Source organism: Pocillopora damicornis, chromosome 3 (genome assembly GCF_964200805.1).
Source record: "Pocillopora damicornis chromosome 3, jaPocDami1.2, whole genome shotgun sequence".
Taxonomy (NCBI): Eukaryota; Metazoa; Cnidaria; class Anthozoa; order Scleractinia; family Pocilloporidae; genus Pocillopora; species Pocillopora damicornis.
The window spans coordinates 28,596,208-28,623,448 of record NC_142672.1 but is presented as its reverse complement, the minus strand read 5'-3'; the positions used below and the strand labels follow the sequence as shown (position 1 = coordinate 28,623,448).

The 27,241-nt window shown below is 38.3% G+C and overlaps 5 protein-coding genes and 1 long non-coding RNA gene across 13 annotated transcripts in view; 1 reads left to right on the top strand and 5 right to left on the bottom strand.

The window, feature by feature from the left end:
- Positions 1-460: 460 nt before the first annotated feature.
- Positions 461-18,592, bottom strand: LOC149049216 (uncharacterized). The gene is made up of 3 exons (XR_016185281.1): positions 18,173-18,592; positions 17,746-17,798; positions 461-806 (listed from the first exon to the last, which is right to left on the bottom strand). It is a non-coding gene; the product is annotated as an uncharacterized LOC149049216 (long non-coding RNA).
- Positions 3,120-5,115, bottom strand: LOC113666396 (somatostatin receptor type 3-like). Its single transcript, XM_027182176.2, has one exon. The coding sequence runs from the start codon at positions 4,727-4,729 to the stop codon at positions 3,722-3,724; it is 1,008 nt and encodes a 335-aa protein (XP_027037977.2). The 5' UTR covers positions 4,730-5,115; the 3' UTR covers positions 3,120-3,721.
- LOC113666471 (somatostatin receptor type 2-like) lies at positions 10,292-12,079 on the bottom strand. The gene has a single exon (XM_027182262.2). It carries the CDS (start codon positions 11,508-11,510, stop codon positions 10,428-10,430), a length of 1,083 nt encoding a protein of 360 aa, XP_027038063.2. The 5' UTR covers positions 11,511-12,079; the 3' UTR covers positions 10,292-10,427.
- On the bottom strand, positions 15,062-16,091 carry LOC149049217 (uncharacterized). The gene has a single exon (XM_089201831.1). It carries the CDS (start codon positions 16,089-16,091, stop codon positions 15,192-15,194), a length of 900 nt encoding a protein of 299 aa, XP_089057957.1. The 3' UTR covers positions 15,062-15,191.
- Positions 18,593-18,916: 324 nt separating the features above from the next.
- On the top strand, positions 18,917-23,531 carry LOC113666470 (uncharacterized). Its single transcript, XM_027182260.2, has 3 exons — positions 18,917-19,387; positions 21,343-21,466; positions 21,916-23,531. The coding sequence occupies exons 2-3, from the start codon at positions 21,352-21,354 to the stop codon at positions 23,079-23,081; spliced, it is 1,281 nt and encodes a 426-aa protein (XP_027038061.2). The 5' UTR covers positions 18,917-19,387; positions 21,343-21,351; the 3' UTR covers positions 23,082-23,531.
- Positions 23,532-24,190: 659 nt separating this feature from the next.
- Positions 24,191-27,241, bottom strand: part of LOC113666449 (soluble guanylate cyclase 88E) — a 19,795-nt gene continuing 16,744 nt past the window's right edge. For all 8 annotated transcript variants that reach the window (XM_089201818.1, XM_089201823.1, XM_027182241.2 and 5 more), the window contains 5 exons: positions 26,742-26,888; positions 26,044-26,203; positions 25,448-25,557; positions 25,121-25,210; positions 24,191-24,788 (listed from right to left, as the gene is read on the bottom strand). In XM_089201818.1, coding sequence (XP_089057944.1) covers positions 24,744-24,788; positions 25,121-25,210; positions 25,448-25,557; positions 26,044-26,203; positions 26,742-26,888 — 552 coding nt within the window. In that variant the 3' untranslated portion in view covers positions 24,191-24,743. The remainder of the gene's footprint in view (positions 24,789-25,120; positions 25,211-25,447; positions 25,558-26,043; positions 26,204-26,741; positions 26,889-27,241) is intronic.

Below are 27,241 nucleotides of genomic sequence, written 5' to 3'. Positions count from 1 at the left end.
CTGTACAGACATCACACCAACCAAATCGCGCGCAAAGTAAGAAGACTATATTGAAGGCTTGAAATTATATTACGATCGATTTTCATCGAGAAATGGGCCAGGAATATTCCACAATAGTGCAAATAATTGTGAAAGCTGATCGCGGAAAAGCGATTGGCTGACGCTCGGTAAGCTGTAAGATGACATGTTATTATATACCAGACGTAAAAACTCTTCAGATTCTTAGTCTGATTTTGTATGTTTTGTATCCAGTCTGAAGTCTGCAGTCTATATTTTGTATCCAGTCTGCAGTCTGCTGTCTGCATTTTGTACTAACAGGTATCTGTGGCACCAATACAGTTTATTTTTGGTTACATTTATTCGCACAATACATACAATCTACAAAAAATTCCTGTGTAAGAATTAATTCGACACTTTTTGTTCTTTTCCGCGTTAATGCTCTTGTTTCCTTTTGTAAGAATGTAGACATCACTTACAATGTTTCAAGTAATCCACCCACCCTACAAAAAATAACTCTTGCATGCATAGCATGCCTATGTTTTGAAATAGGTGTATGCCCTTGGCCAGACTTGAGCTCACTATTTCAGTATTCTAGTCCGACACCCATAGTATCACTACACTTGATTCCAAGGATCCAGTACCATCCAGGTATCCCAGTTACCCTGCTCACAGGGTCTAGTTGAACCTGGCTTCAGGGTTTCCGTCCTGTTAAGCTGCAATGCAGTTTTTCTTCTCTTTGAAATGTGGAAGAAACCAGCGAAGAACTACCCAATTTTTCTATCGGCATTGACCTTTTAGTTCTTGATCTAACAAGCAACAAAATAAAGCCGAAAAAAACTCGTAAGTTGTACGTTTCGCAAATTTGTCGGAAGACCAGCTCCAGCAAATTCGGGTCTTTGACTTTTAAAACATTTTTTTAGTGACACTTGAGTTCATCCGGCTATGATCTCAGTTCTCCATTTTCCCCGTAAATTTTGAGCTTTTCATCCACAGTTATCGGTTAAATGGATCAAAAGTTGTCGCTCAAACCAAAGTATAAAATGTGGCGTGATTTTGACCAGCCAATAAGGACGTTTGTTTACTTTTTTTTGTGCGTTGTGAGAATTTTGCTCTTTATCACAATAAAAGGCCTCTTCGCGCAGATCCTTGTTGTCGCTCTGTTATAAAAGAATTTGCTCACGCTTTTAGCTGTGCGTATGTCGAGTTATGGATGCACTTGGGAATTAGGAGAGCACTCAAAAAGCTAGAGTTGCTCTCGGCTGCGCCTCGAGCTACTCTTACGCATTTTTCTTCCCACGTGCATCCATAACGCGATATACGCAGGCTAAGCAGGAACAAATTCTTCGTCGCAGTTAAAGTTTAAACAACAAAGATTGCACACAGACTTTCCCCGCTCACAACTATGACACTAAAATACTCTCGGACCTGCGGATTCTCAGCTTTTAAGGGAAATCATGGTATTATTCTACAAAGTTATGCAGTATGGTGCAAATTATCGTAATACTACCTAATTTTTATTAATTTTTAAATTTTTATTTTTTCAAAATTGACATTTGACTAATATTCCTCTTGACGTTCTAGTGGTTTTTTTTTAAAATTAGTCTTGAATTGTACGGCTAAACTTCTTCATATTACCTATGTGGCTGCTGAAATTATGCGTGCGTTGATATACTGTCACAGCAGCGAACTTTTAAGTACTTAAGTAAATCTTATGACTCTGAACTCAGATTAAAGCCAAGTTATATTCATGTTGAAAATTACAGTGTAAACAACACTCCATGGACAACTTCAGCTCCTTGAACAGCAATTCAGTCCTTTGACGTAATGATAATGAAATCCCTGCTTGTAATAATCAAGGACATGACGAGAAGTGAGAAAATTAACATCTGAAGAATGTTACATTCAAACAACATCATACTCGCCAGAATTACCAAAAAAGACATTCAATGATGATTTCAGATCTTTTGAAGTGAATTCAGGCTTAATTAAAAACATCTACTCCTGTTCTGTTTGTAAATAGTGTTTTAATTAAATGCACATTTAAGTCCTATCGTTTCGTGAGCAAATATTAAATTCAGATTATGATGAATCCTCGCTACGGGATGTGATCGGATTAAAAAGCTATCTATTTAACAAATAGAGAAGCCTTAACTGTGCTCTGTTAGGTTGTAAAGCACACAGGAAGCGGCTAGAGCACGAAAGAAGTGTAGGGAGAAACACTCGACTACGTCTCGTGTTTCTCCCCAATTTTTGAGTGCTTTAGCCGCTTCCTAAGTGCTTTACAACAGAACAGAGCGCAGTCAAGGCTTTTCTATTTGCTTTATAATGAAGAATCCATGAAATTCCCTCAGCATCACTTTCAATTTTCAAAACAAAATTTATTTCCAAAGCGAACAATCCAAAGCGAACAATCCAAAGCGAACAACCCAAAGCGAACAACAGTGTCGTCAGCATGCTCTATACTCTCATAGAGCACGCTACAATAAGCCAATCAGTATCCCTATTAGAATGGTTCAAATGATCTGATTGGCTGTACAAGTCTACAGTTGTCAAAAATGTCAAACCATCAAAGTTCACATTCTGCAATAGTTTACAAACTAAATAGTTCGGCAGGTCGAATTTAACATTTTTGAAGTTTCTAATACAGAATCTTACAGTGAAATGTTCAGTGAAATTCCGCCGAATTATGGCTCATAAAAACACGCGAGTTTTTTCACATGACAAGGTAGAAAACAAACTGTTCAAGGCGAGTGTTTTTTGAATGACCGACAGCCGAATTTCACCGGAACATGAAGATCGCTCGGGATGACAGCGCCGCAAAACTCGGCTGCAGTGACTGATGTGACTTTCCGCTCAACGCATTGGAAAGGATATCAGAGCAAGCTGTTATTTTTCACTCGAAGGGCGGCCGATGAGGTTTGCTTTAGTGCGATGACGGGAGATCGCCATGATGAGCGAGCCGCGATGGACTTCCGCATGATCATATTCTCTCTGACACCGTCATGATTAGTATGAATTTTAACAGTTATGCCAGTTTGATTATATTTTTCATCATTTCTGTTTTGTTCTGTTTTGTTTATTTTGTTTTTGAACACTGAACTTTATATACTATACGAGTGTTAGCTGTGTTTGATTTTTATTACCGTACGTAAGCTTACAAAATAACTGAGCGCAAAAATCTTTAAAACTCGGAATGTCTATTTGTGTTTCCTGGCGTAACAGCTTTTGCTCAGCTCTATGCTCTATACTCTCATAGAGCACGCTCTTTCAATCAATGACAGCGCGCGTTGTATCCGTCAGAAGAAACTAGAGGTTAAAGTAATACGTTGCGGTTTGACTTCCGCAACAATTTTTGCCTTAAGTGGTACAGATTGCTTTTTCTTACGAGACAGCAGCCAATTCTGGTTCAGAATGCTTAATTACTTATCTATTACAACCTTTCTATCTGTTTTCTGAAATCAACCTACGCAAACGACATGCAAATATGACGACGAAATAATTAGTATGTCCTTCCTTGCTCAATGGTGACAAGAACATTGTTTACATATTGTTCTCTACTCACTTAGTTTCCGCTTCACTGCGAAATCGCAGCGACAAATTGTCACAATCATTTCGTAAAGTAAGACCATACAAGTTACAATTCATTTACATTTACTTTAATTAATATCGGGTAGGTCAAACCTTGTAGCAAATAAGCCTGTTATTTTCTAATTAAGTATGTTCAAAGACATTTCATAAGACATTTGCGATATAGATTCGTCATCCCTCTGCGAAAGGACTTGCTTGCTATGGAATAAATAACTGGGTTTGCGGAAGAATTTGTTATCACAAATAATGTCACTGCAAACAATGTATTTTCGTAATAATCCTGCTTCGCAAGGGATGGCCAAAACGCGAGAGTGAGGCGAAGAATAGTTAAAGGAAACATTGTTATCGCAAATACAACAACGACAGGTGTAAGGATTTTCTTTGCGCGTTTGTTTTGACGCAGACGAATACTTTGAACGCTAGTTACAGCACCTTGCAGATTAGCCTCCGCGCCATTCTGGCCCCGTTTCATGGCGTATAGAAAGTTGCTACTATGGTTTATTGCTCGTGATATCGCAAGATAAGTCCAACATATGACACCAAGAGGAATAATATAGCCAAACGTGGTCATTAAACACAAATACAACTGCGCAAAAAACAAAGAAGGCCAAATTGGCCCGCACCATTTTGCGGCCCCGCCGTGAGGCAGCCCAAAACTTACCACAAAATACAATGGTAAACTGAAAACTAAAAACGACGTCACCCAAATACAACCAGCGATTGTCTTGGTGTATTTCAACGAAAATTTGTTTCTGTTCTTGATCGCTTTTCGTGGAATAACTATTTTCCGGTATCGCACGATGGCAATGACAACAATAAACCACACGGAAGTTCCATGGAATATTTCAGGTAACGGAGACGAATAGAGGCAAGCGAACTCTCCAAGAGGCCAGTTCGTCGGAGCGTTTTCTTTGATGGCTACCAGCGGAAATGATATCAATAAAATTCCAAGATCTGCAATGGCCAAGTTTAAAAGGTAGAAGTCAGTTGTCGTTTTCTTCTTGCCCAGTCCTTTCACAACAACTGCTACTAAAACATTTCCAAATATTCCAAAGAGAGCTATAAACACCTCCACGCTCAGTTTTATGATACTAGACCGAGACAATTTCGAAGTGATAAACTCAGAACTCGTATTGTTCATGACAGAAGAGTTGTTTTGATCCTTTATCAATCGATTACCAACCTGTTTCCCCTTCGTAGCTTTTTACGAAATGTTTTGGTTGCGCTAGAGTTAAAACTCAGGGCTTCTTTGCGGAAGTTTGCAGCTCCAGTAATATCACCCCTTGGCTCAATCATTCAACACTGTTGCGTCAATGCTAGGTCCTAACTATTCAAGTGAATCAATCGATGTCAATTCACAACGGGAAATTTTAAAACAATCACTTCCCGTGAAAAAAATCAATGTCATCTGACAAAATTAAGTGATCACGCTGATAATAGAAAATGAGCTAAAAACGTGATTGAATATGGAATGAATCTAATTCTTGGTGCCAGTAAAATCAAAGCTCTCTCTCCGGGCAATGCTGAGTAATGCATAGTACTCTGTTTGAAATATCATTGCGCCAGCTGTTAGTATTTTCAAGAACCGCTTTTTTAATCAAATGCTGCCCACCTGCTGATGGATCCGGCTCGTTGCGAGGACGCAAACATCACGACAGAACTAAACAGGAATGTAACACCCAATAGCAATGGAACACCAGCAGAACTGCATTTCGTTCTTTTCTTCTTTAATTTTTGTTGAGCATTTTCCCTACAAAGCATGAGCAGTGATATTTATTTTTTTCTAAGTCATCGTGAGGCTGTTTTTTAGACCTTGAAAATTGTTTAATTTTAAACGCACGAACTGTTAAATTTTTAATTTCTTGAACTCGCAGCGAATTAAATCACTCCGAGCGGATATATCAACTTATGTTGACAATACGACAGCGCTTTCCTCCGCGCAGATTTCACAGGTCATGCTGTTTCAATATCGAATGGAAAGCTATCGACTCGGTTTCCATTTTTTCCCTTTACAATTGACAAACGTCGCTGTTTGTCATTCCCTTATCTTTCCTCTTCGTCAGTACTTAGCGTTTTTTCGTGTTAATTAATTTTAAGATAATAAATATGAAGAGAAAGAAGTGGTTGTTATGCTGTTCTTCCTTTGAAACTCTAAGGGATGATAACAAGAAAATCTTAAAATTTTTACAATTAACAGATTGCTTACACAAAAAAATGGCTTTTTGTCTTCTTTGTTTTCGTTTGTTTTTTGTTTTCTTTTTACAAAGCCAGCTGTATGAAGATCCAATAAACCACATGCATCCCGAGCTCACACCTTGCGAAAGCGAAATGAAAATATAGCCTTTAATCACATCAGACTCGAGGTCTGAAAATTAGGGGAAATAATTTTAAGGAATATCACTGGATATACATGTGGACCGTCATATGACGCGTAAGAGTTTAAACCGATCGCGTGTACACGAAGATATATGATGGATTAAGATGTTACAATATCATGAGTTGCTTACCACCACATCTATTCTCTTGGTTTATCAGACCAAAATCAATTTCAATTGTAATGTTCTCCTTCCTACTGATATCAATTGTTTCATCAAAACCACATTAATCTCCTCATGCATATTAATTAAAATATCATAGTACGTCTAACAGTTTCGCGCACGACTTGGGTAAATGCCTAAGTGAGATTCAATTAGGGCACTGTGTTGTCATGACAGAAGAGGAAATAAACTCAACTGTTTATAGGTCTTTATGATATCGCTCTGCAAACTCAACTGATCCATTTTTGTGAGCTTTTTGCAAGCATTTCGTTGATTGTTCACATACAAATATAAGCGATCATAAGAGGTGATAAAGAAAAGGGCAGTAATGGGCTCCTGAAAAGGGCTATTTCGAATTCCAATGTTTCTGAAGAAATTTGTCCAAATTCCTGTTGAATAAGAATTCAGAATCTTCCCCGAACGTTTAGAGCGAACACAGGCGCGAGAAAGATGGCTTTAGGTGTCGGGTATAGAAGTTTATTAAGGGAACATTTTTTTATCTGCAGTGAATCCTAACTACCCTGGAAAAGCGCAATGGCCCACCAAACTTTTGAAAAGTCTGAAATTCTAAAGCTAATATGGACGACCGAGGGCTTTACCATTTGTCTAGCCGAACGGTGGTATTTCCGACAGATTCGAGCGAACTATTGTTGAGAGAGTGATCGTCAAATTGTTCAGTTAGTGAAATGGAGCGAAATAGTGCTGGAGACAGCGCGATAGAAACAGCAGAGCGAAAAGGAAGGAGGTTTGGGTCGAGTAGCGTTCAGTACCCGACCCGACCCAACCTCCCTAGTTTTTATCACCCCTCTGCACCCACTAAACGCCTGGAACGAGCTATTTTACGACGGGCTATTTTCAAACTTGCCGCTTCCAGGAGAGAACGATATTACAAGGTGGCGATTAGACATGATTTTATGTTCGAGTGGCAAAAAAATATATTATTCATGCCTCGAGAACATAAAATTCAAATCTTTGAACTAACGTGTATTTTCTTTTTATTATATGGACAATAAAACACACACAGTAGAGGATGAAAAGCTGGCTTTAATACAAATACTGGGTATCAACAGAAACAAAATTTACCGGTGCCTATATTACAAAAAGGTTTACATGTAACACCGTCAGTTAGGCCAAAATACATCTGAATTAATGAAAATTCTGTCGCTAACCCTGACTTGAATCACCGGATACTTCTATTTTTAGCCTCTTTTAACTACGAACCTTTGAAGAGTGTTCAGCACAAACACAGAAAATAGTTACCTTTGCCTCGTTGATACTTTCGAGAGATTTTTTGGAATTCTATAGAACATATGGCGTTTTATTTTTGGTGTTCTCGTTCTCTTGTTCAGAAAATGCATTTACATCTTCTTCCCTTACCATAACAAATCTCACCGCTATTTATATATTTCAAACAACAAACAAGCCAAGTTGATTTAGCTAAGTTTGAAAAGGCAGGAATTGGACATCATTGTTCAATATCGCTACTCGTGTTACATACGAAAAATACGCAACTTGGTTCTCGGAAAAAGTGGTCGTAATGATTCTGCGAGTGCTTTAGTTCTTGGTACGACAAACACGTCCGTACATAACAATAACTTATTTTTGCAATGACAAAGGTAAAAATTGAAGGAGAAATCTAAATTTTCGCATCCAAACCTAACTGAATCGTCAAAAGGTAGAAACATAAGGAAGTCATTAGTTGTAGTACAATCACCATTAGAGAAACTTTGTGTTGCACTTCATCGCAGATGCACTTTGAGGGAACAGTTCGAAACGAGCACAATCTATTTTTATTTAGGTTAAACAACAAATAATTAAGTTCCTAACAATTCTCGTAGCAGAAACTCGAATTTGCTTTATTAAACGCTTTTGAAACTGGCGTACGCTCGCCATCGCGTGCGCAAAGTCACATCTTACAAGTGTGTGTCTACAATACAAAACAATGAGATCGATGACCTATATATTTGGAAAAGGTCTCACCTAACTCAGGAGGCTTCGACAAGAAATCCAAGAATTCGATGATTTCTTTCCCCTTTTTTGGTCACTTGCGAAAAAAATAATCAAGTAGTTTTGTATTTGAATTTACATTTTTTGAGAATGTATCACTCTTTCATGATGTAGACGGGGATATATACAGAAATCCAACCATGTGGGATGGTGGCAATACCCAGCTGCCGGGGCAGTTATATTTTTAGTTAAGTACTTGTCTGTACTATGAAATTTCCTACAATCCTAAAATATCTTTAAAAAGGAAGGCAAGCCTAGAACGCAACCTTCTATTTATACTCTGATAGCGGTACGAATCCTCTTGGCTCTAAAAATGTATCTATTTCAAAGAGTAAAGTTTTCAATATGTTAATACTTGAGGTATACTTACTCAGTCCTAGCTAGGAATATTGGGTTGCAGAATTCTGGAAACAAAAGCATCGTAAACGCAATCTAGTACTTCTCCTCTAAAAGGGAGCGAGTGCTACTCAGTAAGAGGATGCTGCTTTGCATGCAGGGACGCTAGAGCATATCGAGGGTTTGAACTAGCTAGCAAGCAAAAGTTTTTCGTCTATCTTCTAAGAAATACTACTACTTATTATTTAATTTAAGTATAAGGACTTAAATATCAAAAAAACCGGATCCGAAGAAGATTTCGAAATACGCACTTCTTGTGATTAAAAGTACTTTAATGGCTTTCTAGACATCAAGTCATATTCGAAATTGCAGTGGAAAAGGGAGATGTCATTCATTTTATAATTACAACTGAATTAGACTGAAAACATCAACCATAGCGGATAAACCTTTAACCAAATATCATATGAAAATGAAAATTTGATATCTTGAGCAACTTTCGTGACTTTAAGGATGCAAGTTTTGGCAAAAAAGTTGTTGTTTGATTCATAATCGTCTGGTTGTGTGCACAGGGAATCCTATCAATAATGCCATCTTGTTTATCCGGATCAACATCGTGTTTTGGCGGTGTTATAAACTGACTTCCATTTGGAGACCCATACATTACCACAACAAAGTGGCAGCCAGTTGAAAGGTTTTAGCGACTCAAAATCGCATTTAGTCTTGTACTGCGATACAGCCGTGATAAGCATCAATGACAAATCAGTCAGTGCCTGATCAATATTCAAACAAAATTATTTGCGATACATGTCCATAACAACAGTGTCTCTTATGCAATACCTTTCGCGGCTATGTGAATCCCAATTGACCGTACACACTAATGTGTTTTGAAAAGTGTCCACTTTGTCTCAGACAAAACGAAGCAAAACATTCTCACCCACATTAGCGTTTTTGTTTTGCTCTCAACTGTAGACACTACTTTTTTTATGCTGAAAACTTTCACATATCGATGCATTTCTGCCCATCATCCAAATCACGAACCCCAAAAAGCTGTTGTTAGCCACCAAATACATGTATGAAACAATTTTCGTCACCGTCTTCGGAACTCTACATTTTCATTCGTCTACACTAGACACAGAGCTGCCCATAAATGATGCATTTTTAAAGCAACCCTCTTTGGAAACTGTGTAAGAAAGTCTCCGTTTTCATGAACGTTTACGGGCGTTTTAGCGTGGACGATAGGAACGGAAGCATTGAAAAAAATGCGTTTTCGAACCCTTTGGCTTAACCCTTAACTTCGAAAGTGAGCTAATTTGGAAAGCAAAAGGATTACCGCAAGTCGTTGGAGAAGAGTGTGAAGTCCTGGGACTTACTAAATATGCAGCACTCAGCTCTGATTTTTTTTTTGGAACACTGTGTAAAACATTTTTTCAGTATCTGGAGGTATGAAGGATGGAAAGCTTTCCTCTGTAATTGGTGAAAGCTAATTTCATGAACGAAATCAGTTTAGAGAGGTCTGAAATCAGGCTTGGTCTGCTGCCAAGATGATCTGTCGATTAGAAATTTTTTCAGGCTTATGGAAGCAATATGTTATTTGTAAAACCAACCGATCACAATCTTTTAGTTAAAATTTGTAGAACGGTAGGGCGAGCGGAAGTCTGAATGCCGTGGGGGGCAGTGCACGGTGTAATGTTAAAGTATTATTCTTGCTCCTGGCGAGACGAGCTTTCAAAAACAAAAAAAAATGCAGACCTTGATAGGAGAGAAAGTTGATTTGATATTGATACTCTAAGCCTGGCCTTCATCAAAGAGCAGCATACGTGCAATCGCATTTCCTGTAATGGAAACTTTATTTGTTCACGTCAATTAATATATAGTATAAATATATACAGTAGCTGTATTCATATGTAGCCAATGTTGTCATTCTGAGTCAGTTTTTTTTTTCATCGCGTTCCCTTACATTCAAAGATTGGTTTCGTTTTCGTCGAAGTTAAATTTCCTTGAATTAATGGACGGTGATACATGTATGTCTTGGTGATCACGAGACCTTCGACTAAATGTCGACGACCCCTGAAAAATATTTGAAAAATAACCCGACCTAGTTTTTCTGAGTGCTCGAAGAAGAACATTCTTCATGCAGCGCCGAAACTGGCTGCTTACAATGGAATAAATAACAGGATTAACGGAAGAGTTCAAAATTACAAACAACGTGACTGTAAACATTAAATTTTCATAATACTTTTGAAGGGTAAGAGCAGGCCAAGATATGAAAATTAGTCGTATAATTGTTATAGGAAGCATTGTAACTCCGAATACCACAACGATTGGTGTGAGAATCCTCTTTGCTCGTTTATTCTGACGGAGTCGAAGAGCTTCAAGCTTAGTTTGGCTTGAAGTCTCTTGATTTCTTTTAAAACTCCTGAGAAACGAGCTGCTTTGTTTTAACTTGCGTGATATCGCCAAATATGTCCAATATATGATAGCAAGGGGAAGGACATACGATAATAAAGTCAATATCACTACGTATACTTGTAGTAATAACAACGACGGCCATGTTGGACCACACCATTTTCCACCAGTTGGAAGTTCACGATATTTAACTACGAAATTTAAAGGTAGAGAAAACACTAACAATGACATCATCCACATGAAAAAAGCAATGATTCTGGCTCTTTTTAAGGGCGTCTTGCTGATTTTTTCCTTGGGTTTCCGTAGGAAGACTATCTTGCGATACCTCTCAATTGCTATAACTGTGATGCACCAAACTGATGCGCCGTAAAATGCTTCAGGGAGGGAAGATAAGTAGAGGCAAGAGAATCTTCCGAAAGGCCAACGCGTGGGAAGCTCCATTCTTATAACCAAGAGAGGAAAGACGAAAAGTAACATCCCAAGGTCTGCAATTGCTAAGTTTTGAAGATAAAAGTCAGCAGACGTTTTCTTTTTTACGAATTTTCCAAACACGAAGACCACCATTAGGTTTCCAAAAACCCCAAACAAGGTCACTATGACTTGTAGGGTGAGTTTTACAATCAAGGATAAAATCATTTCTGCGTCGTCTTCAAGCGAGAGTAGATTCAGGTAAGGATGTGCTTCTGCTTTAAGAACATTTGCATGCAATGATCATTTCCATAAACGTACTCCTCGCTCCCAAGTTGGTTGGTTGGCTGCTTCCAGTCACGAGGGCAATTTCAATGGCTAACGTTGATGGATAACAGTTGGACGTCTCATCTTTTCCCGTCTTTATTCAATATTTAATGAGTGATATCTATAGCTTCAGCGCCCCAAAAGTTGATCTCTTCGATTAGCATTCTTCAAGTGCATATCAATTTCCATGGTTTTATTACCAAAAGACTGTCGACTGGATTAATCATTACCCACGAAATCCTTATTAAATTGCTTTGTTTTTGAAAGAAGCATTCGTTACCGATAATTATGAAACATGATTTGGATGCATGGGCGAACAGATTTAAAACTTCGACACAAACATGAAAAGATCTACGGTAATCGAGTGATCCATTATTTATATCTAGAATTTCATTATTATGTATCATTTTTATCTTATTGAAATACCGCAAATAAACATTGACTCTTAAGAACATGTTTTAAGTATGAGATTACTTGAACACTTACGTAACTTCCAAAAACAAACGCCGATTCAAAATTGCTGTTAGCATCTCAATCACAAAAACACTGAAAGACACCATGTAGCCGGCATGATCTTTCCAACTCATTATGTATTCCTGTAATTAGTCTATCTTCGCGCCACTTTCTTCTTTCGTTCTAAATTTGCCAAGAGGCTTTTTCCTGTCATTTGCAAAACAGTTTGTTCATAATTTCAAAAAAATTTGGAAATCAAATTTTTTAGTGTTAATAGGTTATTGCTTTATTAGATCACTCCAGAAGAAAATTCGTATTTGTTATCGGCTAAGATGCTCCTTGAAAAAGTCACTTGCTGGTAAGTTTGAAAGGGAAAGGAGAAAAATGGAAACCTTAAACAATGAAAAAAATAATATTTATGTCGATTATTTATTCCATTAGTCTTTCCTTTGTTTTTCTAACCGTGCAAATAAAACTCTCACGATTTGAGTTTACGTTTTGTAATGATGCCCATAAATCATTTCTGTTCAATTGAACAAATAATGTCTTTACCAATGATTTGTAATAAGCAATTTTTTGTAATGATGAAAAAACCGCATTTTATTAAGATATATATGATGTTCGACAATTGCCATCAGCACGAATCTCAATCGAGTTTCAATCGATCTCTTCACTTAGAGCAAATAATTTTTCTCACAGTATAGACATTTACGGCTTACGGATCGACTTGCAACCCTGCACGTGCCGAAATTGTGTAAATTCTGTCAACAAGTTCGAAAAGTATATTTCTTACATTTTTCGGAAGAAGATTTATGAATTCTAGCTATGCATGGAATTTGGAAATGTTCCCAAATTTCAAACGGTTGAGCTTTCATAACAAAGGGCCATCATAGCAATTGGAGAGACCTCGTCGCATGAATGGTGTGTTGAAGGCTGACCACATTCCACTGTGGTTCTGTGTTCGAAAATTAACGTGTCATCCTCGAAAAATTTTGTGTATTTCCATTGAGAAGCAAATTCACATGGACTCGCTGTTACCTCCCCGAAAGATGACTATTTTTAAGGCCCCTTCTGCGGGTTAAAATAGGTATTTTTAAATGCCCCGCTGATATTTTCAAGTTCTTCAGTAGGATATCTTATCATATTATTCCCTATCATATTATCACATACCTCAGCTGTGCTTGCTGAGGGTTTCCCACTGAGCTCTACGCAATTTTCCAAATTTTCATCATCAACCGAGTTTTATCCTTGGGGAAAAGTTTGCACATGATTACCGCCAATTGCACTACATACAAATCATGCTTTAAATCTATCATTACGAAGAAGACCAAAACACCGACGATTCAGTAACGTTTTGATTATTGACCCCATAATTCTTACAGTAAGCGGAGGCTGGTGTAACTCAAAATTCGCCCGCAATCTCTCGCTCAGCTATCAAGGCTCACTCCTCAACACTTTAACTTAAAAATTATGTCTTTGTGTAAGGGCCAAGTCGCACTAGAGGACAATTTCAGATTTGTCCAGGACAAATCTGACTTGAAATCGGCCAGTGACAAAAAAATTTGTCCGGAAAGCTACAGTCGCACTTGAGAACAAAATCTGTGAACAAAACATCACACCATGCTGTGAGCGTCACGCAATTTCCCGCGAAGCAGCCTTTACCCGCTGTTTCAATCCACAAACCGCGACACGAGTGATCTCAAAATGTTTCCACGAAGAATTCTAGCAATAATATTTTTCTTCTATTTTCTGGTTCTTCATCAGCAAGCAAATATCAATATCAATTTAAGGATATGTTGTCTGTTATTAATGCAGAATTTACGTGCACAAAACATTCTAGTGACACGATGTATTCGCCGACAACGAAATCGTTATCGAAGACAAGCACCATACTATTGGACTCTTCCTCGTCCAGTCGAATCGTGGTTCGAGATCTATTATACTGATCGAACAATACCTGGGGACTACTTTCGAAGGCTCTTACGAATGAACAGAGAAAGCTTTGATTTGTTGCTCAACGTAATTCGTAACCGGCTGACGAGACAGAATACAGTTCTGCGAAATTGCCTCACTCCTGAAAAGGTCCTTGCTTGTGGTTTGCTTCACCTTGCACACGGAAATTCATACGAAACAAAAGGACCTGCGCTAAACGTCGGCAGAACTACAGCAATAGAGGCTTGTCAAGACGTGGTTGAGGCTCTTTACGACTTAAGGAATGAGTACATCGAATTCCCAACAACAGTGGCCGAGACAATGAGGTGTATAGAGACATTTACGGACAAATCACGACTTCCAAACATTGTTGGGGCCATAGATGGCACTCATATCAAAATAGTTGCTCCTAGAGACAGTGCTGTTGATTATTTTAGTCGAAATCAGCAACATGATTTCATTATTCAGGCCGTTGCTGACGGTAAGGGATTATTTCTTGACTTTGCAGCGGGTTATCCGGGAAGTATCCACGACGCTAGGGTATATCGAAACAGCTCGTTTTATCTAAGAGCAAGCAACGGAGATATACTCAAGGAACCCGTTGAAAGAATCGGCATCACAGATATTCAGCCTTACCTGGTAGGAGACAGCGCATACCCTATTTCCCCCTGGCTTATGAAGCCTTATCCTGAAGCGACGCGTGACCCTGGCGAGATAACATTTAACAAGGAACTGTCGTCTGCACGAGTAACCATCGAGTGCGCTTTTGGCTGCCTCAAAAGTCGTTGGCGAATTCTACAAAAGCGGTTGGATAGCAGAATAACTTTTTCTGTGAAGATTGCCATTGCTTGTGCAGTGCTGCATAACTTTTGCATTAAAATTGGGCACGAATGGGAGGATGATTTTTACGATGACGATGATGACCGCGGAAACGAACAGAACAATGACTTAATGCAGGACGGGGAAGATATAAGAGAGTTGCTAAAAAACAGTCTATGATTCTTCAAATCCCTTTTTAAAGAGAAGTGTGTGATAAAGATAATTTTTGCATTTACAACAAGAAATCAGTTCAAGCAGTACATTCATTTGTTTCCATAATTTCGTTTGATCGATTCGCAACATAAACAATAACATGTCTTTTGATAATGGTCGATAATGATTGTCTCCCAATAGTCCAAAACAGTCTTGAATTAAAGTTCAGTTGTCTTTCTCATTCTGTTGGCCAAGGATTTTCACAATGGAGCCCATAAATTGGTTCATCATGGCTAGCTGCTGCGTCTGTGATTGTTGCAAAGAATCCATAAATGCTGTAATTTTCTCCCCCTGCTGCCTCATATCCTTTAGGGCCATCTTGAACTCTTCGTCGCTGTCATTATCAGGAGCTTTGCGTTTCGAAGCTCGTTTCCCTTTCTTTGACGCTCTTCTCTTTTCAGCTGGAGTTTGTAGCACATTGGGGCTAGATGAAGTACTGTTCTCGCCAGTAGTATCACTTGATTCAGCTACAACTTGGGGAGCACTTTCGCCGCTGATCCCCGCTTCGGTTACATTATTGAAGGTTACTAGGTCGCGGCATCCAAGGATCTTATCGACCTCATCGTAGCAGACGGATTTCCTAAGGTTTCCTCCTGTTTGGTTTTTGTTCCAATCTTTTGCATTCTTGTATCTTTCTATGATGTACTTCATTTTCCGAATACATTTGTCGGCCGTCTTGTTGGACTGTAGCGCTTTCGAAATCTTCTCAGCGATCCAGGCCCACGTTTTCCTGCACTCTCTGCTTTCCAACTGATCGTGTTTTTCAGCCCATAGTTGGACTAACAGTTTTTCCTCATCTTTAGTCCATCGTTCCTGGGCCTTCTTGTTCTCGGAAGATGTACGGCGCGAAGAAGTTTGGGATGATTCCGGCATTGAGCCGTCTTCGACGAACGGAAAGGATTCTGACAACGAGCCAGAACTTGCGGTTGAAGGAGATGGGCTTGCAGTTCCTCGATCATTAAAATTGTAAGTGCTAGGCAACGGATATATCCATCCTGGTGGATATTGAGGATATTGTTGCCCCATTTCATACGGAAAGTATTGGTTGCCCGTGGCTGGATTCATGTTGTTGCGAAATGAGAACGTGACCAATTTTGCCGCGAAGTCTATAGCATAGAGACTCTGCTACATATCACCTGTCAAATCATTTCCGAATTAAAACACCCTCGCTATTGTTTTCCAAAATTTGTCTCAATTTGGCCTGCTCCAGAGGTAGTCGACGGCATCTTTGAAGTTTGTCCGCCCGCGACCAAATTTTGTCCTTTGGTGAACAAACCGGTCGCACTTGGTTTTTCATTGTGATGACAGATTTTTGACATAAATAAACAGTTTTGTCCTCTAGTGCGACTTGGCCCTAATGCTAGAAAGTTCCATCGATTAGAAGCAAAATTCCGAAGACATCAACGTGTTGAAGAATCTGACTGAAAGGTGTCGATAAGTCCCCGTCAAATTCGTCTCCATCGATCACTATCTGTATGAAAATGTTCAAATGGTGACATCGACTTTAGTGGTCCTTAAATAAGAACAGTGTTTTTGGTGGTCCATTTCTTTTAATAAGTATTTGTATGATTATCAGTATCGTTATTATCATTGTTATCTTCATTTATGAAATAGGAAGAAAAATCTAACCTCTCTGAACGCAAGAGAGGTCACGTCACAGACAGCTCAAGCGTAAAAAGCGAGCACGTTTAACTGTGAAGGCTTTGCTAATCAGTACCGTTGCGTAACATTGAAATCATGAGGATTTTAAGATGAATTTAAGTTACACTGAATATTCTTAAATATGGTTGATAATGTTTAAATGGATTGTATTCGCTTTGAGGTGTCCATGTTGTTGTTTCGTGCGGTTTGGTCGTAATTGGTCGCCATTTGAAATCTTTATGAGTCACGTACGTTTGATTTTATTACCGTTCGGGTGATCCTTTATTAGCCTGAGGGATTTTTATGTTGAATAACGACATAGACCGAATGCTTAACCGGGAAACCGTTGAAAAAAAGGCCGAGTGCACTTAAACTACTCGCGAATCTCAAGGGTATGAATGAAAGATTACACGAGCTGAGAGCTAGAAATTTTGGAAAAAACTGACAATTTGTTGGGAGAAAAAGTTTATATCGCCCAGACCAATAAATGAAAGTATGTACTGAGCACACTTTTTTAAGAAGAGGTTTTGCGCAGTGAGATTTTCTTTTCATACTCGATGGTTTTTCATTTTATTCTATTTATTTATGTACTTAATATGTAATTGTAGTCGTTAGGAAAAGGGAATGGGGTAAAAAATAGGTGTATTTTAATTTTTGGATGTGTTCATTCGTTGCTTTAAAGCCGGTGAATGAGATACCAAGAGCGCCCTAACTGGTCACATTGAAACTTACTCTGTTCTGTTTTAACTTTATTTTATCAAGGCAAAACTGCTCTTATGTCGGTTTACCGTTGTAATATCTCCAAAAGTTTGTTTATCGTGGATCATTAGACCGGTAAGCCAATAGAAACGTGATCTTTTTCTCCAGCTGTCTCAAGGGGGAGTAATAGTCATAAGGCGAGAAACAAATGACGCAATTTTTACGACTTTATCTAAGCCAGTATCTGGAATCCACCATTGGTAAATAGTCGAAATATGATCAATATCATGATCAGATTTTAAAATCATTAGAAATAAAACAAAACTTATCCAGCTTAGATAAGCAATGTTGCCTAGAATCATTTAAGTGGCATGATTACCTCCATTGAGATGACTGGGTATATCAAATTTCACTTTTGTCGTCTAACGAACCCTGAAAAGAGATTTTGCTATGGTTATCAGCCTTCAACAGATGACAAACGTGACTCCAATGTTTGCTGCGACCGGCCCTATACGAGATATCTCGATTCGTAAATACTTTCAAGAGCATTAGATGGAATACGTTATTAGTTTTTGCGGTTTTTTTCCTCTGATATCTAGAAAGCTACATTTGAGTCTTTCAGACCAAACAAAGGTAAACCGAAAAAGAAAAAATAGCTGCAACCGAGACAAACAGGTTTTGTTTTTTCTGGAAAATCTTTATGGTGTTAGTATAAGCACGCTAAAGGATAAGGCAATGTACTTTTTTTTTTCTTTTTTTTTTTTTTGAAATTATAGAATATAAGAGCAAATAAATCTTCAACTTACAGTTGCATGGGCCATAATTTTCCCTTGAACAACTGAAAAGATGATAGCAATGATGGTCTGGCAATGTTTGGGTGAAAGCTGAGGGTAAAGTTCGCAAATATGCGGTATTTTCCATCTGAACATAAACATGGACTGTGTGTTGAACACGTGCATTTTTCATTTGGTATGTTATTCCGCACAAACAACTCATGTTTCATTTCAAGCGCCGGTATTAATGACTTTGTTTTGTATGAGCCCCGTTCTGAATCATCTTTCAACAACGGGTGGGCTTTACATGTTAACCTGTCGTCCATATTCTTGCGAAAGGTATACGAAAGTCGAATGGGATTTTCATAGAAACAGTAATATATACTCTGCCAACGTCGTATTAAACAGGCTCTCATGGTGTAGCTGGTGTAGCCAAGCTTCATTCAAGTCAAATGCTGAGCATTTTGGCGTTTCCTTTAGCTTAACTCTCATTGCATTGTTTTTAAGCCGAGATGCTCTGCTTCCGAGAGTGCTCCCCATCCCACCCCATCCCATTTTTTTTTCTCGTTTGTTTCGGAATTGTTCTAAAAACCTCAGCCATACAATGATTAACCGTAAAATCAAACAAAGAGAGCTTTTATTAAGGAAGCCACTGACAGTCAGTGAAGAATCTTTGCACATATTTCCTTCATATCACTATAAAACAACCTGACATGTAATTTGTTATGTAACAAGAATTCCTAAATGTCATCACAGTAAAGTTGCGGTCAGATTCCTTTTAATACCGAAACAACACTTTTAACCCAGAACTACCTAAATATATATCGCAGACAAACTTTCCATGATATAACGACTCACATATTTTCACACTTGAAAATGGTTATGGTTCTTTCAACGGTCTATTTCACCTGTGTCACTTGCCATAGTAAGATTATTTTTAAGACTTTCTTGTAACTATATCTTGAAACATTAGAAGGAACTTCCCTTGGAATCTTTCAAACGTTTAACCTCCAACCAGCGACTCACTAGTCAAATGACTCAAAAACTCAAATTACTGGCCAACTTTGACTTTCGTGCAATATTCTATTGTCTTTATTTTTTCACTAGTATGCCAAGACTTCAACCCAACCTACTGTTTGGTAGAAAACAAGCGAACCCCATTAAAAAGGTCATTAGTCGCCAATAACACGCTAGGGAGAAGTATTTGAGGCAGAATATTGATTCTTCGACCCCCGATCAAAAGTTGAGGTAAGCTTTCAGTTTCTTTTCTTCACTGTCACCAGTCGTTGCTTTTGCGCGGTTCATAGCCATACTAAAACTCAAACGAACAAAAGAAAACGTGCATACTGCATGTTTCACAATCTTATAAGAATAAGAGCGAGCCGGAGTAGATCTTCAACCATGAAGTTGCTTCAAGTGCGCGTGATGACAATCATAATCTGCAACTGCATGCGCACCGTTTCTGGGTTTTTGGCAAGAGTTTATAATTGTTCAACAAGATGTTAAAAAACGTAAGGGATTAGCTTATCTTACCTAAAAAGGCAGTTAACCAACTTAAGCCTGTCAGAAGCTGAAAGAAGAGTTTCAGCTTGCCACACTAAATGACTTTGATGCCGTATGATTTTTACATCAATATCTAAATAATAACAATTGCCTGGACCACAACAATTTAATTGAAAAATAAGTTCCTTTTAAAGCAAATGCGACTAAAAAGTTACGAGCGTTTTCGTCTTCAACGGTCAGCAAAGCGATACGTTAAATGAATTTTCAACACACCTTGAATCGGCAGATCAAATCAAACTGTAGCATCCGCAAAATTCAAAACTCGCCCACATAAATAGCGTCGTACCTAATAAAAAATTCTTCAAAGATTCCTCAATTATTCTTTAATCATTAATTCATAACACCCTATTTTCGTAAATGAGTCTTCTCAGAGCTATGTTCGAACCAAGGTTTAATCTGCATTCATGTACACGTAACATTTTGTTCTTACACTTTATCACATTAACAGTAAAATATTGCATAGAAACAACATTAATTCTAATCTGGCATTCAAGATTCTACAGCAACTGAGTTAAATGGCATGATACCGAGAGATAAGTTTCTGATAGCCTCCTTATATACGATCACTCAGGTTCACAACATTGAAACTCCATTAAAAGTATCATAAAGGTGTTTCCCATAATTATGACGATGGTTGAATAATTGAAATAACTGCGAGCAAGGTATTTGTGCAAAACAGCGTTTTAGCCTTGTCATACAACTGGAAAAATGATTACTATAGGTCAAATGTGAGAGATTTCGACGGAAGACTAAGTTGGCAAAAATGTGTTATGGCGTGGATAAATTACAAGCTTAAACATATCGTGTTGTTACTTTTCCATGAGAGGTCCACAAGTCCTGCCGATCACTGGCCTCGTGCCTGTGGCAAACTGGGCTAAATCGGTCTGAATTTCCTGTGAGATCATATTTTAGGACTTCCTCCAGCGTTTTAGCCTTGTTGAAGGATTAAAACAATCCATGAGAGAGATCCCCGTTGGTAAACATTTAAGCGTTTGCCAACATAAGTTTTTTTCTTCAGGTATTCAGGCCCCTCTGTGGTGCAATTTTTATTAGGGTCTTCTTCAAAATTTGACAGATCTTAATAAAAGACTGAGCGCACAGGAAGAAAACTCGGTAAAAGGCACGTATCGTATATCTATCCTGATGACATCCTGCAAGAACAAAGATGTTTTGAAATGGAATACTGGAATATTTCACACAGCAAACGTCACGAAGGGAAACCATAACCCAGAAAGAAAAAACTTAATTAGTTAAAAATGATAAATGTATATTTTAGTTCTGCCCACTTTAGTGATGCAAAACAATAAAATCATGTTAGCTTTCAATCTACTATGGAATATCATGAGCTTCATAAGAGCTAAATGCGTCAAATGGCCTCTAATTATCTATTTTGAGGAGGTGATTTGAAAAAATAATTTCTAAAACAGTAAATAACTAATCTCAGTGGAGCGTTAGTGAGTGTAGCTAGCGAGGAGCTTACAAATATTAGAACGCACTATTTTTTCAGGGTCTGGTTATAGCTTCCAGGTTTTTGAGCCTTGAAAAAGTGGTGAAAAAGAGGGCTCCACGGTCTAAAAATAAGGCTGCAAATGTTCGTCGGCAAATTTTATTTCAATTAAATGACTTGAAATGCCCTTCAGATTGCAGAAATGGCGTCTTTTTATTGGAAAGCAGTCTTTCTCCTATGTTGGATGGTCGTGGTGTCCGTGGCCCGTCGTAGACAACTAACAAAGAACCCCAACCGCACGAGGGACCAAAGAAGAGGTACGTAGTCCTGTCAGATTATTTGGAATTTGGTCATTCACTTACACGAAAGGAGATCACACGTGAACCTACAATTACCATTTCACAACGAGGCGATGTGAAGAAAATCTTGACTGCAATCCTTCTCAATTCTATTCCATAGCATAGTGAAAACTGAAATCAAGAGACAGAGATGGGTTTCCATATCACCAATGTGTAATCAATCAAATTATTTTAAGTCCGAAGTCACTTTTCCTTGTGGCTATGATATTTAGAATATCGACGTTTCATGTATCCCAGTCGTACAACTATATTTTCTTATTTGGTGCAATAACCTTCAATGTAGACGCATTGTCATTACTGACAGAGAATCAATCTGGCGAAGAATCAAGAGCAAAGAAATGGAAAACTCTTGTAGTAACCAGCCAAAACAAAAAGCCCTTATTAATTTTCGCTTTTTGTTCTTAAAGGGAAAACTGCAACAAGCGATTTCTGGTGTCCAACATGTCAGGGACCCACAAAGGAATCCTGTGATGACAGCTCGACAAACACAACTTGCCCCAAAGCGGCCTTTTGCATGGCAGTCTGGGACAAAAACATGTTTGCCCGGAAATGTGTTAACAGAAAGATGCTCGATGTGCTTACGGAAAATTGTGCCAATGTTAGCCCCATGGCGTGGAAATGCAGGCGACGAAATAAGCCATACCACTTGTCCTGGTGCGAACAATCAGGCTGCAGAGCTAAAGCACCGGGAACCGTAAACAAACCCGACCCATTTTGGTGCCCAACCTGTCAGAGCTCCTCCCAAGAATCATGTGATTCCAATTTGGCACAAACAGCTTGCCCCAAGGCAGACCTTTGTATGACAGTGCAGGATGAGAACGTTTTCGTTCGGAAATGCGTCAACAGGAAGATGCGTGAACTGGTGACCAAGGACTGCACGAGAGCTGTTGGATTCGAGGAATGGGTATGCCGCAAAAAGAGACGGTACCACGTTACATTTTGTGACCAATCGGGCTGCAAAGCAGAGTTTTCTAAAGTGACCAAAGATCATCACCTTGATGACGAAGAAGAGGTGATGAAACCTTTCTGGTGTCCAACTTGTCAAAGCAATTCAGAGGAGTCCTGTGCTGCTACTGTCACCAACACAACTTGCCCCAAAGCTGACTTCTGCATGGCCTTGTGGGATAAAAACGTCTTCACAAGGAAGTGTATCAATAAAAAGATGCTTGATGCACTGACTAAAAACTGCAGACTTGATAGCTCAATGAAATGGCAATGCAATGGAAAGCGAAGTTATCACATGACTGTTTGCAACCAGCCAGGCTGCACAGCTAAAGTATCAGAAATTTCTACAGAAAATGAAATCCCCGAGGATCCTTCCTTTAAGTGCCCCACCTGTCCGATATGCAAGAATTCCCAGCAATGCGACAGTGAAATGATAATGACCGAATGTCCGATGGCTACCCGCTGCATGGTGCTGCATGTGAATGGTACTGCTGACGTCGAAAGTCTTTTTACACGCAGTTGTGTAACTGAAAAGATCTTTAAAGTGATCAAGAGAGGTTGCATAAACAGACATGGTTGTGAAATTGCTTCCTGTACTCAGTCTGGTTGCAAACCTGTGTTAGGCTGACACTTTAAACTTTTGTGACAATTACTTCGTGAACGCTTCGTTTCCCCCCTGTTTCTGTTATGTGCCACAAGTGCAGAGCCCGTTATGCAAAACATATTTTAAGCATATTAGACACTTTGTCCATGTAAACGTCCTATAATATACCACATTCTTCCTTCGTTTATTCGAAGGCTTAATTACTTCAAATTGTGATACATTTCTAGAGTAATGTATAAATTTTTCCATCCACAGAGGACACAAGCTTGCCAAGTTACTTGTTAAAAAGTAAAGACAACCTCGTCTGACTCTATAATTCTGAATGATCTACATAGTGTCTGCCATATTCGGAAGGCAACGCAATTAAATTTTAATTTTTAATCGCAGGTTTCTCACAAGCAATATCTGTATTTTGCGGTGTCAAAGTAAAGATATATATAACCAAATAAAGATATACTAGTTACGACCTCATAACAATTTGTGTCTATTTTCACGCTTCTTTGTTTATTTGCTTGTTTGTGTCTTTTTTTTTTTGATTGTTTTGGATTTATTAATCATGATGACATCTTCATTTTCTCTCTAGACTAAAGTTGACCGGGTCAGATCCTGCATCTTTTGATTGCAATGTCTGAAAATGAAAAGCAAACAAACAACAAAGACTCTAAACAAAGGTGAGAATCAAGTGAAGAGTGAGCCTCAAGCGGAAAATAAAGTTCGATAAACTAGAAAACGAATAAATAAAGGGAGCAAGTTTCTAAAGAAACTTTGCTGATACGTTGGTGGGGTATGGCAACAAAATAATTTCGGTTTTATCAACTGAGTTGATATTGTAAACTGGCCACCGTAAAGAGTTTCAAAGCTGACGTTCCGAGCGTTAGCCCTTCGTAATTCGCTCAGACGCTAACTAGAGCACTAAGGCTAACGCTCGAAACGTCAGCTTTGAAACTCTTTATGGTGGCCAATTTTAATTAACAACTCAGTTGACAAAACTAAAATCACCTGGGTAACAAATAAGCCGAGGGAAAGTCTTGTTTGATGGAAACATGTATCCTCTGACAAAAATTTGAAAGGTAATTTTCTCTATAAAGAACACCTTTCGAAGTCCATCAAGTTTATGTACACATCAACCGCAATTTTTCAAAACTGTTTCGAAATGTGTTTATTAAAAATCCTTTTCTTTACCAACAAAACTGCCCATCTTCAAAACAAGTTTATAAATATATTGACTCAAACTCTTAAATACGTATAAAAATTTCGTGTACAAATTTTGACGGTACAGGACGGTACAGGTCACTTGTAAACATTCATTTTCAGCTCGTTATTTCGTTCTTCAGTGATACTGTAGAAATAGGTTAATCCCAATGCTATCCCAAAACAAGTATTTGATGGGAAAAGGAAATAAGGCGGTGATTTAAAACTGGTTTCCTTTAGTGTTCTAAGTCATGATACAATGTTCACAAAATGGCTATTTTGTACGTTTTTAAACCCTTTATGCACCGTAACATCGGAATCCATATTCTTAATGCTGTTCTCTTTATATTTCCTTAGGCGCTGACAAGGAGAATTTGTTTAACAATCAAGAGCTTCATTGATCAGCGATCATTTCCTCTATTCACATGACCACGTGATGCATAGCTTTTAGTCAGCAGCAGGTTCTTTAGAAGTTAGGTCTCGCGTATCAGTCGTCTAATTCCTTCCTATCAGCCAATAAGTATGCATCTTTCCTCTTCCCTGATAAAAAAAACGATAGATGTATTGCAATAGTTATTAATTTTTCTCACCCAGAACGTTTACCTTCGACCATATCGTGCCGACACGGTGAGGAAAATGCGTCAAACCTCTAAGTTTGAGTATCGTCGTCATCTTCATTAAATCATCATCATTGTTATTGTTGTTTTTCTTTCTTTTTTTCAACCACTCGCAAATCGACTAAATCGTGTGTACCTTCTGAAGTACACGTCAAAGAGTCTCTTGTTGGTTCCCTCAAAATACCCATCGACTAAAGGCCCAGCACATCAGTGCAAATACAGAAATACACGAATCGTGTTAAGAGTACTACCTACCTTTAGCTCTGTTTGTCCCCGGAACTCTGTTTTAAAGCCAATTTCCTTCAAGCTTTCGTGGCAGCTTTTACTAATATGAATCCTCATCGGCTTTTAAAAGATAAGAAGAAAGCTTGCTTTAGTGTCGAGTTTATTATCTTTTGCGAGTGTAAGATTTTGCATTTTATACCATGAGAACCATGAGAACGGCATCCTGGTATTTCAAATATTTCCGAAAAAGTAAATAACAAAAAATTCGGTGAGGAAAAGATAGTCTATGGAGTAATGCATCACTCACACAAAAAGTACAACGAAAAGTACAACAAAAGTGCCTATCTGAAATCTTACAAGAGACGTTGTTCTGAGTCTTGCCGCCATGTTCACACTATCACCAAACAGACAGTATTGTGGCATTTTCTCTCCCACGAGTCCAGCTGCTACCGGCCCAAGATGTATCCCTAAGTGAGAAAGACAAAAACAACCCGATCACTTTGCTTGTAAATAAAGAGTTCGTAAAACAACCTTTATTAAAGAATTCTTGATTTCTAAATGAGTTTGCTTTTCAACATGAATAGTTGTCATTAGAAAACGATCAGTACTTAATACTATTGTAAACATCTCTCATGAGGTGTAATACTGAGAATAGATCATTCAAAAAAAGATCCGTCAAAATAGTCTTTTTCTCCAAAATGCGCACAACATTTCATGCACAATACACATACAAATCTGACCACATACAGACTGAGACAAAAGGTCGTTTTTTGTGTCTTCATGAGCAAAAATCCCTTTGGATAACAAAACATGTCTTGAGTTTTCTACATTCAATTTGTTCCTCGTAACTAGGAAAAATTAAACGGCGCTTCCTTCTTGAATTGTTTGTTCTTATATACCGTTTACACCAAACTTTACCAAATCACTCTCTCCTATACTTGTTGACAACGCACCTATCGAAACAGTTAATAACCTCTTGGAAGTGGGATGTCTCAGTTCTCGAACTGAGTCTAAAATATCTAGGGCCATTGCTGCCACAGGCTCCACGTGTCGGTCCTTTCTAACTGGTACACCATTGACCACCATATACTGGGCGTCCCCAAGGGTCTCAAACTAAAAAAAGATTTTGCGATCATTGGGATTTGTCACGGCTTACAGATAGACACCTACTGTAGTAACAATGCCATAGGACAGTAAAAAAAATGTAGGATTTCAACTTGTCGTTACAAAAGGCGAAAACAAATAGTGAAAAGGAAAGCCAATCCAGGCCTAGGCTTGAGTTTTGTTAACTCTGCAAAATCATTCATAGAGAGTCTCTAGTTTGTTTTCCGAGATATCCGCAAAAAGGCTAAGCTCCATCAGATGTTCGAAGGGATGGCAATATAGTGGCAGTCAGAGCACAGATACGTTTTTCTTGCTGAGGTTGCTAATAAAATGCCTTCCTCTTGCGTCTCTTTTCAAGGAAATGTTCACTTCTCGCAGGTACATCAAGTGTAAGGTATCATTCTTCCAACTTGCTTTTTCTGCCACTGATATCATTTCACATTGCTCACATTCTTGTGGTATCTTCCCTTTTTTCAATATCATAATTTTTTTTTGGTTGAAAGCAATTGTTGCTTTTACTCATGCAAATTTATTGAATTCTACGTACCTTGTAGACGTCGTGTTTTTCACTCAGTTCGTCAAAAGTTAAGAACATCTTATTGACTAGAGTGACGACCTCCATTGGTGAAACGCTAGCGCAAATGTTGTCAAAATTATCCAAGTAGCTGAACATGATGGTAACACTATCAAAATGCTTGAAAGGAAAGAAAAGTTGGATAAAAGACAATTCAGAGGCGAAAATTAAAGTTAAACCAAAAATATCCCTGATTTAGAAGTTTTTACAATCATACTTATTATAGATTCACTCAAGTAGATCACAAATAGAAAATAAATTAACTTAAGATTTATCACTACAATAAAGAAACGTTGTGGAGGAGGAGACAACCAAAAGCGCTCACGCACCATGCCAGAGATGTCTCACTAATTAAGGTGTAAGAAAAGTGTATACAAATATAACATTAGAAATTCTGATTATCCTTAAGAAAATTTAAATCATTCCTTTCACAGGCTGCAAGACCATTTGATTCTCTAATATGATTAGGTATA